At 37.5% G+C, this 13,817-nt stretch overlaps 3 protein-coding genes across 3 annotated transcripts; all 3 read right to left on the bottom strand.

Annotated features, from left to right (window-relative positions):
- Positions 1-212: 212 nt before the first annotated feature.
- LOC147516110 (uncharacterized) lies at positions 213-968 on the bottom strand. Its single transcript, XM_086593166.1, has one exon. The coding sequence runs from the start codon at positions 966-968 to the stop codon at positions 213-215; it is 756 nt and encodes a 251-aa protein (XP_086449292.1).
- A 711-nt stretch (positions 969-1,679) lies between these two features.
- Positions 1,680-2,336, bottom strand: LOC147516109 (secreted RxLR effector protein 78-like). Its single transcript, XM_086593165.1, has 2 exons — positions 2,207-2,336; positions 1,680-2,038 (listed from the first exon to the last, which is right to left on the bottom strand). Exons 1-2 carry the CDS (start codon positions 2,334-2,336, stop codon positions 1,680-1,682), a joined length of 489 nt encoding a protein of 162 aa, XP_086449291.1.
- Positions 2,337-2,534: 198 nt separating this feature from the next.
- LOC147516108 (uncharacterized) lies at positions 2,535-3,116 on the bottom strand. Its single transcript, XM_086593164.1, has one exon. The coding sequence runs from the start codon at positions 3,114-3,116 to the stop codon at positions 2,535-2,537; it is 582 nt and encodes a 193-aa protein (XP_086449290.1).
- Positions 3,117-13,817: the final 10,701 nt, after the last annotated feature.

Below are 13,817 nucleotides of genomic sequence, written 5' to 3'. Positions count from 1 at the left end.
ACTGTATCCACCTCCGGCTTTTCCCATTTCACCCACCTTTCCTCTTTATGTATAACTTTTACCCTGATTCCTAACTTTGCCAATAACACTTTAGTTCCCACATCTTCCTGGACTGATTCCAGTGTTTTTCCCATGTAAATCTTCATACTGTTTAGGACCTTTTGACTTACCTCATCAGCTGCTTTAAAACGATTTTTCTTCAACCTCTAATTTCAGTCAGTCCTTATAGCCTGCACTGCTTCACATCTAAAAGCTCTAATCACTTCTGACACCATGGTATTCGCTCTGCTTAATCGCATTAAGTAGTACCATTCATCATGGGATGCTCTCACAGTGATTGGTAGTCCCATCGCCTTCTTGAACTCTTCCCAGACTAACTTAGAGTAGGAACAATCGAAAAACAGATAGGCCGAACTTTCCTCATGGTTTCCACACAAACAACATTTTGTAGTACTTATAACCTTCTTCACCACCAGTCGATTCTGTGTTGGAAGTGCTCCGGAGAACAATTGCCAAACTGTGAATGAGTGCTTTAGGACTGAGTACTTCCCCCATACTATCTTGAACCATTTGACTTTACTCTGCACATTCTTTAGGACAGAGTATGCTGATGATGTACAGAATTCTCCTGAGCTGTTAGGTGTCCATGTAACCTGGTCTTCTGTGATGTAGGCGTTAATCTCCGTGTTCATAATCCATTCCTTTACCTCACACTCCTGTAGATCAGTGATTACCCTTGACCAGCCACCATCAGCTATCACTTCTGACACCTTTGCATCTTCTGGGACCGCATTTGCTAGTAGAGCTCTAGCTTGACTATTGAGAATAAGAGGGCCTGAACACCATGGGTCATGCCAGAAGCTGGTACCATTTCCATTCGCAATACAGTATCTAATGAACTTCCATGATATCTCTCTATGTTTCATTATGCCCCTCCACGCCAATGAACAGTCCCTCGGAGCTTTCATGGTCCAAAAATGTTTTTGCTTGATGAGATGTTGCCATGACCATTTGACCCATAGACAATCTGATTTTTGTGCAAGTTTAAAACCAGGCCCACGAAGATCTTCGCTTTATTCCAAACTCTAGTGGTCAACAAAGGCCAATCCCTCCGTGTGCTTTATCTAGTCTGAGGGTCGCACTACTTGCATGATGCATCTTCTTTTCCATGCTTGGCCCAGCCCATATGAACCTGTTGCATAATTTTGCCACTTTTTCTATCACATTCTTAGGAAGAACGAAAATTTGAGCCCAGTAGGTTTGAAAAAAAGATAAGACTGATTTCACCAATTGCACTCTCCCGGCTCTGTTGAGGTCCTTATTCTTCCAGTTGGATATTCTAGCCGAAATCTTTTCTATTAGTGGCAGACATTCTTTTATGCCAAGTCTCGCAAGCGTGAGAGGGAGACCTAAGTAAGTGATAGGTGGAGCGACCAATCGAGATATTCGTAATCTGCCGCCAACTCTAGCCCTTCTGCTTCATTCATGTTGCCTGTGAGAAGTGTTGTCTTATCATTGCTGAAATGAAGCCCTGTTGCATCAGAGAAAATTTTCAGAGTATCCCTTATGGCCTTCATAGATTCAATATTGCCTTTACAGAAGAGTAGTACATCATCCGCAAAACAGAGGTGTGATATGTCTAACTTCCTGCACTTCGAATGAGCACTTATTCTGTTCATCTATAAATCTTGATGGAGGAGTGCACTCCAGATCTCCATGACAAGTACAAACAAATATGGAGAAACTGGATCACCCTGCCGCAATCCTCTTTTTCCTTCAAAGTAGCCTTCCGGCATCCCATTCACCATAACTGAATATGTAGGAGTTTCATAACACATTTTTACCCACTCTATGAACAAGTTAGGAAACTTGAATCGGCACAAGATGGCTTCAACAGCTTGCCAAGAAACAGAGTCGTACGCCTTTTTTTTATCAAGCTTGATTGCACATCGCTTCTGGCCATGCTTTCTCGAATACCCTCTTAATAGCTCATGAGCTAAGAGAAGATTATCTTGTATAGACCTCCTCGGTATGAAAGCTGATTGGGAATTAGAGATTAGCCCAGAAATGCAAGTCTTCATCCTGTTGGTGATAACTTTCGCCACACATTTATATATGATGTTACATCAATCTATGGGTCGAAAAGAGCCAACTGAAGATGCATTTTTCATCTTTGGAATGAGGCAGAGAAAGGTGGAATTTATACCTCCGAGAATTTTCCTGTGCATGAATATATACTGGATAGCCCTGGTAAACTCTGCTCCAATAACATCCCAGCTTTCTTTGAAAAAGTAGGCATTATATCCGTCTGGTCCTGATGATTTATTATCCTCCATATCGAACAAAGCCTCCTTGATCTCTAGTGCTGAAATAGGGGAGATTAGATAGATGCTTGTATTCTGGTCGATCTCCTTTACTTTGAGATTATTTAGAAACCCAGAGTCACAATAAGCTTCAATGGGCACTCCCAAAAGATCCGAATAAAACTGGAGAAAGGCAGCTGCTACTTGGTCCTTCCCCTCTCTTTTTGTGCCTTATGCATCTTCTATAACCCCTACTAAGTTTTGAGATTTTTTCTCCTTTAGTGCATTGAAAAAATATGCACTACACTTATCTCTGAAGCATAACCAATCAATATCTATTTTATGAAAAATGTCTGCTTCCTCCATTTTAATCAATCTACACAGCTTAGATCGCAACTCAAACTCTTGAGCACTAAGGGTACAGTCCAAAGGGTTCCGATGTAACAATTCTTGCACTGACTGTAGTTGTGTTCTTGCTTCTTCGACCATCCTCTGGATATCATTGCTTAATGATCTTGCCCATCCTTTCAATACTGCCTTTAAACTTTTCAGTTTCGTTGTCAACATGAATGGTGGGCTGCCATGTTCTGGAATATCCCAACTCTCCTTTAGCGAAGCCTGGAAGTCTTTGTGAAGCAACCATACATTACAAAACCTGAACGGGGGGTGTCTTCTTTCAGAACTCAAGAACGACATAACCAGAGGGCAGTGGTCTGATATTCCTTGGCTTAAAATTTCCACATTTGTAGCCAAGATTAGAGTGACTGTGCAAAGATTAACTAAGCATCTATCCAGCTTTGACCATTTTCTCATGTTTGCTCCTCCACTATTCCAAGTATAGAAACAACCTGACGCATTATGATCAAATAAACCTGCTACATTAAAAAAACTGGCAAACGGCTGCGTTTCTCTCGGATGTACAGCTCTGTCACCTATTCTTTCATGGGAGAATAACACATTGTTGAAGTCTCCTATCACACACCAAGGCCCATGGATACCAGCACTTAAGGCCTTTAGCTCCTCCCACAAAATCTGCCTATCTTGGTACTTATTGCTCGCATACACGATCGTTAACAAAAAACTAAAATCAAACTGCAAACTAGTAGCCTTACAGTGCACAAATTGTCCCCCTTCCACCTCCTTTTAAATAGCCAAAATACTTGGGTCCCAACAGATCCATATGCGACCATACTCATCACTTGTATAGTTGTGTTCCAACTCCCATTGAGGACACACTAAACTCTTAGTGTTCATCATTTTCTCCATTCGAACTTTTATTTCCAACAGTCCCATACAACTTATTTTATTCTCTATTATAAACTTACTCAACTGCTTAGCTTTCACGCAGTCGTTTATTCCCCTAACATTCCAACTACTAACTCTAATCATTTGGATGGATTATCGGCCTTTCTTCTTACCACTCCCTTTGTTCTTCCCCCTTCCTCTCTTCCCTGACTGAGGCTGCGTCTTTTGCCCTGCCTTTTGCTTCTGAGCTCTTGTTTGCACTGCAGACCTCTCCACTTCTTCTGATTCTATTCTTGGCGGAACCACTTTATCCCCAAACAACTCTGGCTCAGTATCGGAAATATCATCATCTTCCAGGTCTGCCAGTTCCTCGAAGATATTTCTCTCTGCATAGAATAAGTCTGCTTCAGGGTGTAGGCCTCTCGTTTGTTGTATAGGAGTATGCAAAGCTCCTCGGGCCTGATCCTCAGAAGAATGATCGCCAAAGCTACTCATTACACATCCTAGGGGCCCTAAGTTGATATTACTGAGTGCGAGACTCTCATTCTGACTTTGATGGGCCTGCTGTCCATTTTCATCCACAATACATATGCTCATATCTCCACTATCGTTATTCCCATTCACCAAACTTTGATAAGAAGTTATACTAGTAACTGCTAGAGCCTCTGTTCCTTCCTGCTATGTTTCGGATACATTACCCTCTTGGCTCAGATTTTCTCCTCTAATGCTATCAGTTATTGTTACAGCATCGCCCTTTCGCTGAACTGCCCTTTGTCGCCATACTCTAGTAGTTCTACCATTGCATTGATCTGCCCTATGCCCAAACTTGTTGCAATTTGTACAAGACTTCGGTTTCCATGGATATTCCAAAGGTATAACAACCTCCTGGTTCCTAGCCTTCACTGTTATAGCTTCTTTATATTCATAGTTCACAAGGAAGTCGATACAAAATCTCGCAAAGGATAATCTTTTCCGTTTCGCTGTTGCATCATCCATAAACATAGGCGTGCCTCCCACTAAGCTCGCTAGGTACGAGAGTCTATCAAACGTCCACATTTCTTTTGGTACATCCAACAGCTTGACCCATAGAGGGATTGATGCTGCCTTGTTTTTGTAGTTATCTACCTCAACTGTCCATGGCTAAACTACAAACACTCGACCCGCGATAAAGATTGGACCTTCATCCAACACCATTTGGCGATCTTCCAAGCTCGTAAAACTCATATAAAAGAGTTCCTTGTCTGTGGTGATATCAAACGAACCTTTCAATTTCCACTTTTTCTCCAATATATCCTTTACAGTAAAAAAAGGACAATCTTTTATCCAGAAAATACCCCACCAGATAATCATCCCATTCCTTAATACCTTATTCCAATAAATCTGAAGGGAACTGAGCCACTCCATCCAGAAAGATGGTAGAGAATGATTTAAAGGCCACTATAGACTCTGACGACCCAGTCCTACCAAACAATGAGCTCCAATAAGTGCCTCGAGTATCCGCAACCCTGTTTGGGTTGCTTGAAGAAGCCATAAACTAGTTCCAGTACAGAGACCCGTTTTAAGCAGCAATAACCCAGATACCTCCTTTGTTCCTCTGTGAACTCAATCTATATGTAGAAGAGGATTTTACCAACAAAGGATGAAGCACTTTTAATCTGCCACTAATAAACTCCCTCAGTTTTAGTTGTTAATCATTTCTTAGTTGTTGATTTAGTTTTGAATTATTGATTAGAATCTTTATATTAATAAAGTTAGAATCTTTATATTATGTCTTGTTCAATTTCGATTGCAAATGATAGCAGGTATAAATACATAAATATGCAACGTACTTAGGTCCTATTAACACTTGTATCAACATAGAATTTTTTTTCACAAACGATACAATGTACTATGCTCGATTTCACAAAAATAACAATGTTAGGTTAGTCGGTTAAGTGATGATGTGCCATTGTTTTTTCTTTTTCGTTTTATTTGTATTTTCCACTTGGCATGCCACATCAGCATTTTCTACCAACTCAGCATTTCCACCTCAGCATTGCCAAATCATCATTTTCGTTTTTTTTTTTTTAAGTAACTGAAAAATAAATTAATAATTTTTTTTGAGTTAATAAATATATAAAAAAGAATAAATTAATATTTATATTATAATAATAAAATAATTATATAAAAAATAAAGAAATATATAAATAAAATATTATTTTATTTCTTATATATATTTGAAAATTATCAAAAAACTATAAATAATAATAAAAAAATATTATAATATAAAAAATATATATAAATAAAGAAATATATAAATAATATATTTTATTATATATATATATACACATATTTTTTATATTATAATATTTTTAATTATTTATAGTTTTTTATAATTTTCAAATATATATAATAAATAAAATAATATATTTTTTATATATTTTTTTATTATAAGATAATATATATTTTTTATTATTATTTATATTTTTTTGATAATTTTCAAATATATATAATAAATAAAATAATATATTATTTATATATTTCTTTATTTTTTATATAATTATTTTATTATTATTATATAATTATTAATTTATTCTTTTTTATATATTTATTAATTCAAAAAAAATTATTAATTTATTTTTTTAGTCACTTAAAAAAAAAAACCCGAAAATGCTGAGTTGGCAATGTTGTGGTGCAAATGCTGAGTTGGTAGAAAATGCTGATGTGGCATGCCAAGTGGAAAATACAAATAAAACGAAAATGAAAAAACAATGACACATCATCACTTAACTGACGGAACCTAACAAATTGCTATTTTTGTGAAATCGGGCATAGTACATTGTATCGTTTGTGAAAAAAAATTCTATGTTGATACAAGTGTGAATAGGACCTAAGTACGTTGCATATTTCTGTATTTAAACCAATGATAACATAATGATTTTAGACTAAACCGCCATTAAAGGGGGTTGAAGAAGCCTTCATGAAGCTTGATCTTTGTTAACTTAGAAATCATCGTGATAATCTATTCAATTCTAGAAAGTAATTAGTTCACCATGAGAATGGGTTTGGTTGCTTCACATGCTAGTTATTAATTGGTAGAGATTGCCATGTATAACTAGGGATTAGAATTACCATTTTGATATGCGAAAGCATGGAAATTTGGATCACGACGAATCTTTGTTAGTTGATTAAGTCGAGTTAAGGTGGAATCAATCCCCCATAATTCTTTATGTAGTATCAATTTAGTATTCCGTCATTTCATTATTCGTATCTTGTTTAGTATTTGAATTTGCATCGTAGTATAAATTCCCACTATTACTTTTATTAACTTTGGCTAGGATTGATAATATATAGAAAACTTTAAATGCTAAAGAACTAGGAGTAGATAAAATCTTTTACTCTACTCTATTTCCATAGATTCGAGAGTATAATAATCTTTGATAAATTAGTCTACGTAAAGTTTTAGTTTTACGTACGTTTGAATTATTATACTTTACGAAAACTAATTTATCAAAGATTATTATACTCTCGAATCTATCGAAATAGAGTGGAGTAAAAGATTCGTTCCACTCCTAGTTCTTTAGCATTCAAAGTTTTTTATATATTATCAGTCCTAGCCAAAGTCAATGAGAGTAATGGTGGGAGTTTATACTATGATGCAAATTCAAATACTAAACAAGATACGAAAAACGAAATGACGGAAAACTAAATTGATACTAGATAAAGAATTAGGGGGGATTGATTCCACCTTAACTCGACTTAATCAACTAACAAAGATTCATCGTGATCCAAATTGCCATACTTTCGCATATGAAAATGGTAATTCTAATCCCTAATTATACATGACAATCTCTACCAATTAATAACTAGTATGTGTAGTGATAAGAGCCCAAAACTGTAGTTTTAACCCCTTAACAATCATACTTTTAGACCAATTATATGAGTAATAAATAAGAGTTAACACTGATTACGTGTTTTTATGTATTTCAGGCAGTAAAGTCAATTATGTGCAGAAATGTGCTACTTTGGCGAGATAAAGGAGTAAGGATTGGTTGCTAAGAAGTTATGTGATAAAGGCCAAGATTCAAGGAGACAAAGCCTTCGTAAAGCCCAGTCAAAAGCTGAAAAGTCAACACGGGCGTAACTTGATTGCACAAGTCAAGAGAACTTTTCAAGACCATATCTTTGGACTCAGACCTCGGAATTGGGCCTACCTTATGCCAAAACGACCGGCTCGGAAAGAGGTTTCCAATGGTCTAAGCCTTGGCCAAATCAGAAGAGCATAAGTGGACAAAAAGTATGTTGAAGACAAATCCAGATGAAGAGCCCTTTGCGGACTGAAAGAATTGGGTTTTGGGCCCGATTTTCCGGCCCAAAACATGGCTCCAAGCCCATACACGATATTTGGATCTGAAGCATATAAAAACAAAAGTTTAGCTCTTTGTAAATGGTAGCTAATTAGGGTAGCTAATTAGACCTAAAATATAGATAATTCTAGATCTAGTTTTAATTGTTTTTAATTAAGTTTAGTTTCATTTCATTCCTTGTTTTAGATTAAACCTTAAAAATATTGGTATTGCTTGATTAGATAAATAAAATAGTAGATTCTTGTTCATTTTGATTTTTGTCATTTACAATTGTTTAGATCTAAATTCCTTTATTACTTGCTATTCATTTCCTACTTATTACCTGAGATTTCAATTATTGTTTAGTAAAATTGCATAAGATAGAAGTTTAATATGATGTCTAGTTTTAATTCAATGGGAAATGATAGTAGTATGACTCAAGGCTAAACCTCCATTAGAGGGGGTTGAGAAGCCTTGATGAAAGCTTGATTCCAATTATCGTAGAGTCGTCGTGAGAGTTTATTCCACTCTAGTAGGTCGTTGATTCGCCATGAGAATGGGTGGACAACCTCACATGCTAGTTATTGATTGGTAGAGATGCCATGGATAATTAGGGATTAGAATTACTATTTTGATATGCGAAGCATTCAATTTGGATCACGACGAGTCTTTGTTAGTTGATTAAGTCGAGTTAAGGTGGATTCAATTCCTTTTAATTCTTTGTCTAGATTCGAACTCTTAGCATTCTATCATTACTTATTTCATAACTTGTTAAGTGAATTCACCTCATAGTATAGAATTCCTCTCGTAAATCTCTCATTAGACTTTGGACTGATTAGTTGACACGAAACCATCGCATGCTAAAGAACTAGGAGTGGAACGAATCATTTACTCCCCTATATCTTAATAGGATTGAGAGTAAAAATATCTTTGATAATTCTAGTAACAAAGCAGTTTTAGTTTTACTTTCGTTTAGAGTTTCATCGCTTTATCCATTAGTAAAACTATTCATTTTACGCTTATTAAATGGCGCCACTGCCATCTTAGTTCCCTTTAGCATTGGTTTCATAGTATAATTAGTCATTTTTAAGTCCCATTAAACCCACCCACCCTTGTTTGATTCATACTGTGGTTGTCCGTTTCAGCACTTAAATTTTCCTCGTGAAAATACACAGAGCGCACCTACGCCCAAATAGAGCGCTACCTGCGCTCAAACGCCTGGAAATTCATTTTTGTACGGAGCGCACCTGTGCCCAAACAGAGCGCCACCTGCGATCAAAACACTGGACATCGGACAAGTCCCGAAGCACTGCGCTTAAAACGAAGCCACCGCTTCAAAGACCTAGAACTCCGAAGTTGTCGGTCGTGGCATTTGCGCTCAAACAGAACAGAAGCACTCTGCTGAAATTGCCCGATTTCCTCCCGGGTTTGTTTCAAACTTTCCATTTCTTCAAGTTTTCAGTGTTCTAACTTGTTATACACACTGAGCACGCGTAAACAAGATGCTATTCGTAAGCGAAGCAAGGAGGCATTCAGGTACTCTTTTCTTCCACACCTCGCATCTCTAGTTAGAAGTTTATACTAGTATATCAAGATTGTTTGGAGTGTTGTCGTGTTTAGACTTACCCTTGCATGAGATTGAGGTCTGGTCGGAGAAAAACACCGAACGTAATTAACCGTGAACGTCAACAAACACGTCTATCTAGTAAACCAATCACTACACCTCTAGCTACTATTCCACACACCACACCTGACATAATGGCTGAAGAAAGAGAGACTCCTCTCTCCGACTTTTACAAAGCCTTGAGCGATAGCCCTAAATCTTGCATCGTTCTAGCAGACCCAGTGGGGGATTTTTGAATCCCCCCAAACATATTTAATTTGTTACCCATTTAATTTAGACCATGAAAAACCTTATCAGCACATGCGTAGGATTGAACAAGTACTTACAATATTCGACCATCCTACGGTTGGTGCGGAACAAATTAAACTGAGGGTATTTCCCTTCACCTTAGCCGATAAGGCGGCGTCTTGGTTAACTGCCCAAGCGCCTAATTCTGTGGACTCATGGGCTAAACTTGTTCAGCTGTTTATGGAACATTTTTACCCACACCTAAAGATGGATTAGATGCTTTCCAAGATTCATTTCTTTCAACAAAATCCTCATGAATCATTTTCAGAGGCTTGGAATCGTTTCACCGATCTCCTTATAGAGTGTCCACATCATAACCTAGCGAAAGACACATTAGTTTGTGCCTTTTTCAAAGGACTTCTACACCACCATAAAGAAGTCCTTGACATAATGAATGGGGGTAGTTTCCTAAGTAAACGAGCCTCGGAAGCTTACAAATTTTTAGAAGATCAAACTAAGCGCAATAATAATTGAGGGGGGGGGGGGTAGTGATGATATCCCCCACTCTGCTAGTTCTTCTTCAACAGTTAAGGCCACCGGTATGTTTGAGATGAAACCCGATCCAGAACTTAAAATTTTAATCGAATCTCTAACTAAAAAGGTAGAGGCTATTTCTGTTCAACAAAAGCATATCCCCGTCATGAATGTCAACTCCAACCCATGTAATTTTTGTTTGAGTCTTGAGCACCCTAACTCCTATTGTCCTCTCTCCTATGAACAACAACAATCAGAGCAAGATAATGTTTGCTCCATTAATAGCTATCCTATTCCTAATGCCCCATGGAGACAAAATCCCAACTTCAGTTGGCGAAACAATCAACAAGTTACACCTCCAGGGTTTAATAACCAAAATGTTAGGCAAGCAAACAATTATAACCAAGCTCCACCTAGGCAAGGACAAGGACAAGGTCAGGGGAATTATAATAATTATAACAACCAAGCGCAACCACGACAAGGTCAAGCACAAGGTCAGGGCAATTATAATAGTTATAATACCAATAGTGGTATCGTTCCGGTTAACAATAATAACTATCACAACCCGCCCATAAATAATCAACGTGAGATAGTTCCAGTCACACCACTTGTGACTACTACACCTACACAACCGGATCTTATCGACGCCTTTATACAGGTTACCTAACAACTTTTCCAATCAATGACTCAATCGAACCAAAAGATCTTACAATCCATAAATCAGGGCATACAACAGTTAGCCCAAGAGAAAGCCCAACCAATAGGCGTGTTTCCAGGCCAAGTGATACCAAACCCTAAAATAGCAAACACAGCCTTTGAGGTAAATAGTAATACTAGTACGTAAACTAGAACCGTAGGTGAGCTAAATGCCATCACCACTCTCCATTCTGGTAAAGTGGTTGATAACAAAGTAACTATGCCTATATTTACCCCACCAGTAGTCCCTACACCGGACATCGAACTAGATACCGAAATAGAAACTGAAGAGCCTACCACTGTAGAGGTACCAGTTAAACCACAACCTAAGAAACAGATACCCAAGGATAGACATCCAGTTGAGCCATATGCTAAATATAGAGAGAAACCACCGTTTCCCCAGAAATTAGCCATGCTAACCAGGGATACAAACTTTGAGGATATTAGGAACGTTTTCAAAAATCTAACGATAAACCTTCCTTTTCTCGAAGCAATTAAAAAGCTACCTAACCACGTTAAGTTTCTTAAGGAGTTGTGCACTACTAGGCGTAAAACCAACATACCTAAAGACGCCTTTTTAACTGAACAGTTCCCAACTTTATCAGAAAATAATGGAATTGTTAAGTACAAGGACCCTGGTCGTCCTACTGTAAAATGCACCTTAGGAGATTCCCACACGACGACCGCTTTATTAGACACGGGGCGAAGTGTTAACTTACTCCCATTTTATTTGTATAAACAAATAGGTCTAGAGGAAATGCAACCTACAAAAATGACGTTGCAGTTAGCGCATTGTGTCTATAAAGTATCCTAAGGGGGTAGTGGAAAACGTGCTTGTTAAGGTTCATAATTTCTACTATCCTCGCAGATTTTGTTATCCTCGATACTGAGAAGTCGCTAACGACACTGCACCGATCATCTTAGGCGCCCCTCTTGGCATTTGCGCAATGCGCTTATAAATTGCCGCGATGGTAAGATGTCCTCATCTTTTGGCCATCTTTCTGTTGAGGTAAATGTTTTTAAAATAATGAAACAGTTACCAGAATCGTCTATAGATAAGGAGGTAGCATGATCGAGAGCTTAGCTCAAGATTATTTTAACAACACATTTCTCGAAAACCATATGTATAAATTCATTTCTTTTGGAACTTCAGATTTTGTAAATGACTCCTACTTAGAGGAACTCAACACCATCCTTGAGTCCACACCAATTGTAGACCCTTCGGTTGCTCCATATACTGAGTATGAAGATTTGCTACCTAAGCAAGTATTCATTATGCAAGATGAGGACCCTGATGAAACATCTATTGACATTCCTTCCACCCCGGTATTTAAACCTCTACCCCCGGAATTAAAATATATTCAACTTGATCCGGATGGTAGTCATCCGGTAATTATATCTTCTATGTTATCTAAGGATGAAGAGACACGTTTAATCCGGGTGATTAGGGAACATCGGTCTTGATTGGTTGGTCCCTAGCCGACATTAAGGGAGTTGACCCTAATGTTTGCACTCATCATATCCATTTGGAGGATAACTGATAAGAGCCCAAAACTGTAGTTTTAAACCTTTAACAGTCATACTTTTAGACCAATTATGTGAGTAATAATTAAGAGTTAACACTGATTACGTGTTTTTATGCATTTCAGGCTTCAAAGTCCATTATGTACAGAAATGTGCCACTTTAGCGAGATAAAGGAGCAAAGGTCGATTACTAAGGAATTCCGTGATTAAAGGTCAAGTTTCGAGAAGACAAAGCCTTTCTAAAAGCCCGGTCAAAAGCTGAAAAGTCAACGCGGGTAGAAACAGCACACAAAGTCAGTAGAACTTCCGAAGGACATATCTTTGGACTCAGACCTCGAAATGGGGCCTACCTTATGTCAAAACGACCGGCTCGGAAAGAGCTTTCCAATGGTCTAAGCCTTGACCCAATCAAAGGAGCAAAAGTGGACGGAAAGTCTATTGAAGCCAACTGCAGCTGAAGAGGCCTTTTGATCGAAGAATTGGGTTTTGGGCCTGATTCTCTGGCCCAAAACATGGCTCCAAGCCCATGCACGATTTTTGGATCTGAATGTATAAAAACAAAAGCTTAGCTCTTTGTTAATGGTAGATAGTTAGACCTAGATTAGATTTAGATTAGTTAGCCTCTATTAATGAATTCTAGATCTAGTTTTTCATGTAGATTAATTAAGTTTAGTTCCATTTCAATTATTGTATTAGATTAAACCTTTGAATCTTGTTCTTCATTTTGATTTGATCAATAAAGTAGTATTTTTTATCAATTTCGATTTTGTCATTTCCATTCCTAGATCTAATTTCAATTCCTATCTTTATTTCAATTGAGTCATTAAATTAGATTTCATTATTGTTTAATTAAGTAAATTTCAATTCTTTATATCATGTTTAGTTTAAATGTAATCGAAATGATTAGCGTAATGATTCTCGGCTAAACTTCCATTAGAGGGGTTGAGAAGCCTTGATGAAAGCTTGATTCGAATATCATAGAGAATCGCCGTAATTTCTTTTTCCACTCTAGAAACGATTAGTTCACCATGAGAATGGGTTTAATCGCTCATATGCTAGTTATGAATTGGTAGGAATGCCATGTGTAATTAGGAAGAACCAATTGTTTCAAGCGATTCAATTCGATTACTGACGATTCGTCGTTAAAAGGAACTTAAGTCGAGTTAAGGTGGAATCAATCCCCCTCTAACTCCTTATCATAGAATCAACGTAGCATTCCCTTAGTTATTCCTATCATCGACTAGTTGCATTTCGTGGGTAGTTGCATCGTAGTCTAGTTGCCTTTTTCGTAAATCTCTCATTAGACTTTAAGTTTAGAGTACTTACACTTGAGAACAT

This window comes from Coptis chinensis, chromosome 2 (assembly GCF_015680905.1).
Source record: "Coptis chinensis isolate HL-2020 chromosome 2, ASM1568090v1, whole genome shotgun sequence".
Taxonomy (NCBI): Eukaryota; Viridiplantae; Streptophyta; class Magnoliopsida; order Ranunculales; family Ranunculaceae; genus Coptis; species Coptis chinensis.
This window is presented reverse-complemented; position numbering and strand designations above follow the sequence as displayed.

Bases quoted from the DNA above. Each gene is read 5' to 3' on its own strand.
- LOC147516110 (XM_086593166.1), bottom strand. From the start codon at position 968: ATGAAAGCTCCGAGGGACTGTTCATTGGCGTGGAGGGGCATAATGAAA.
- LOC147516109 (XM_086593165.1), bottom strand. From the start codon at position 2,336: ATGGAGGATAATAAATCATCAGGACCAGACGGATATAATGCCTACTTT. The intron at 2,039-2,206 runs GTATAAATTCCA...ATTCCCAATCAG, and splicing joins GCACAGGAAAATTCTCGGAG to CTTTCATACCGAGGAGGTCT.
- LOC147516108 (XM_086593164.1), bottom strand. From the start codon at position 3,116: ATGAGAAAATGGTCAAAGCTGGATAGATGCTTAGTTAATCTTTGCACA.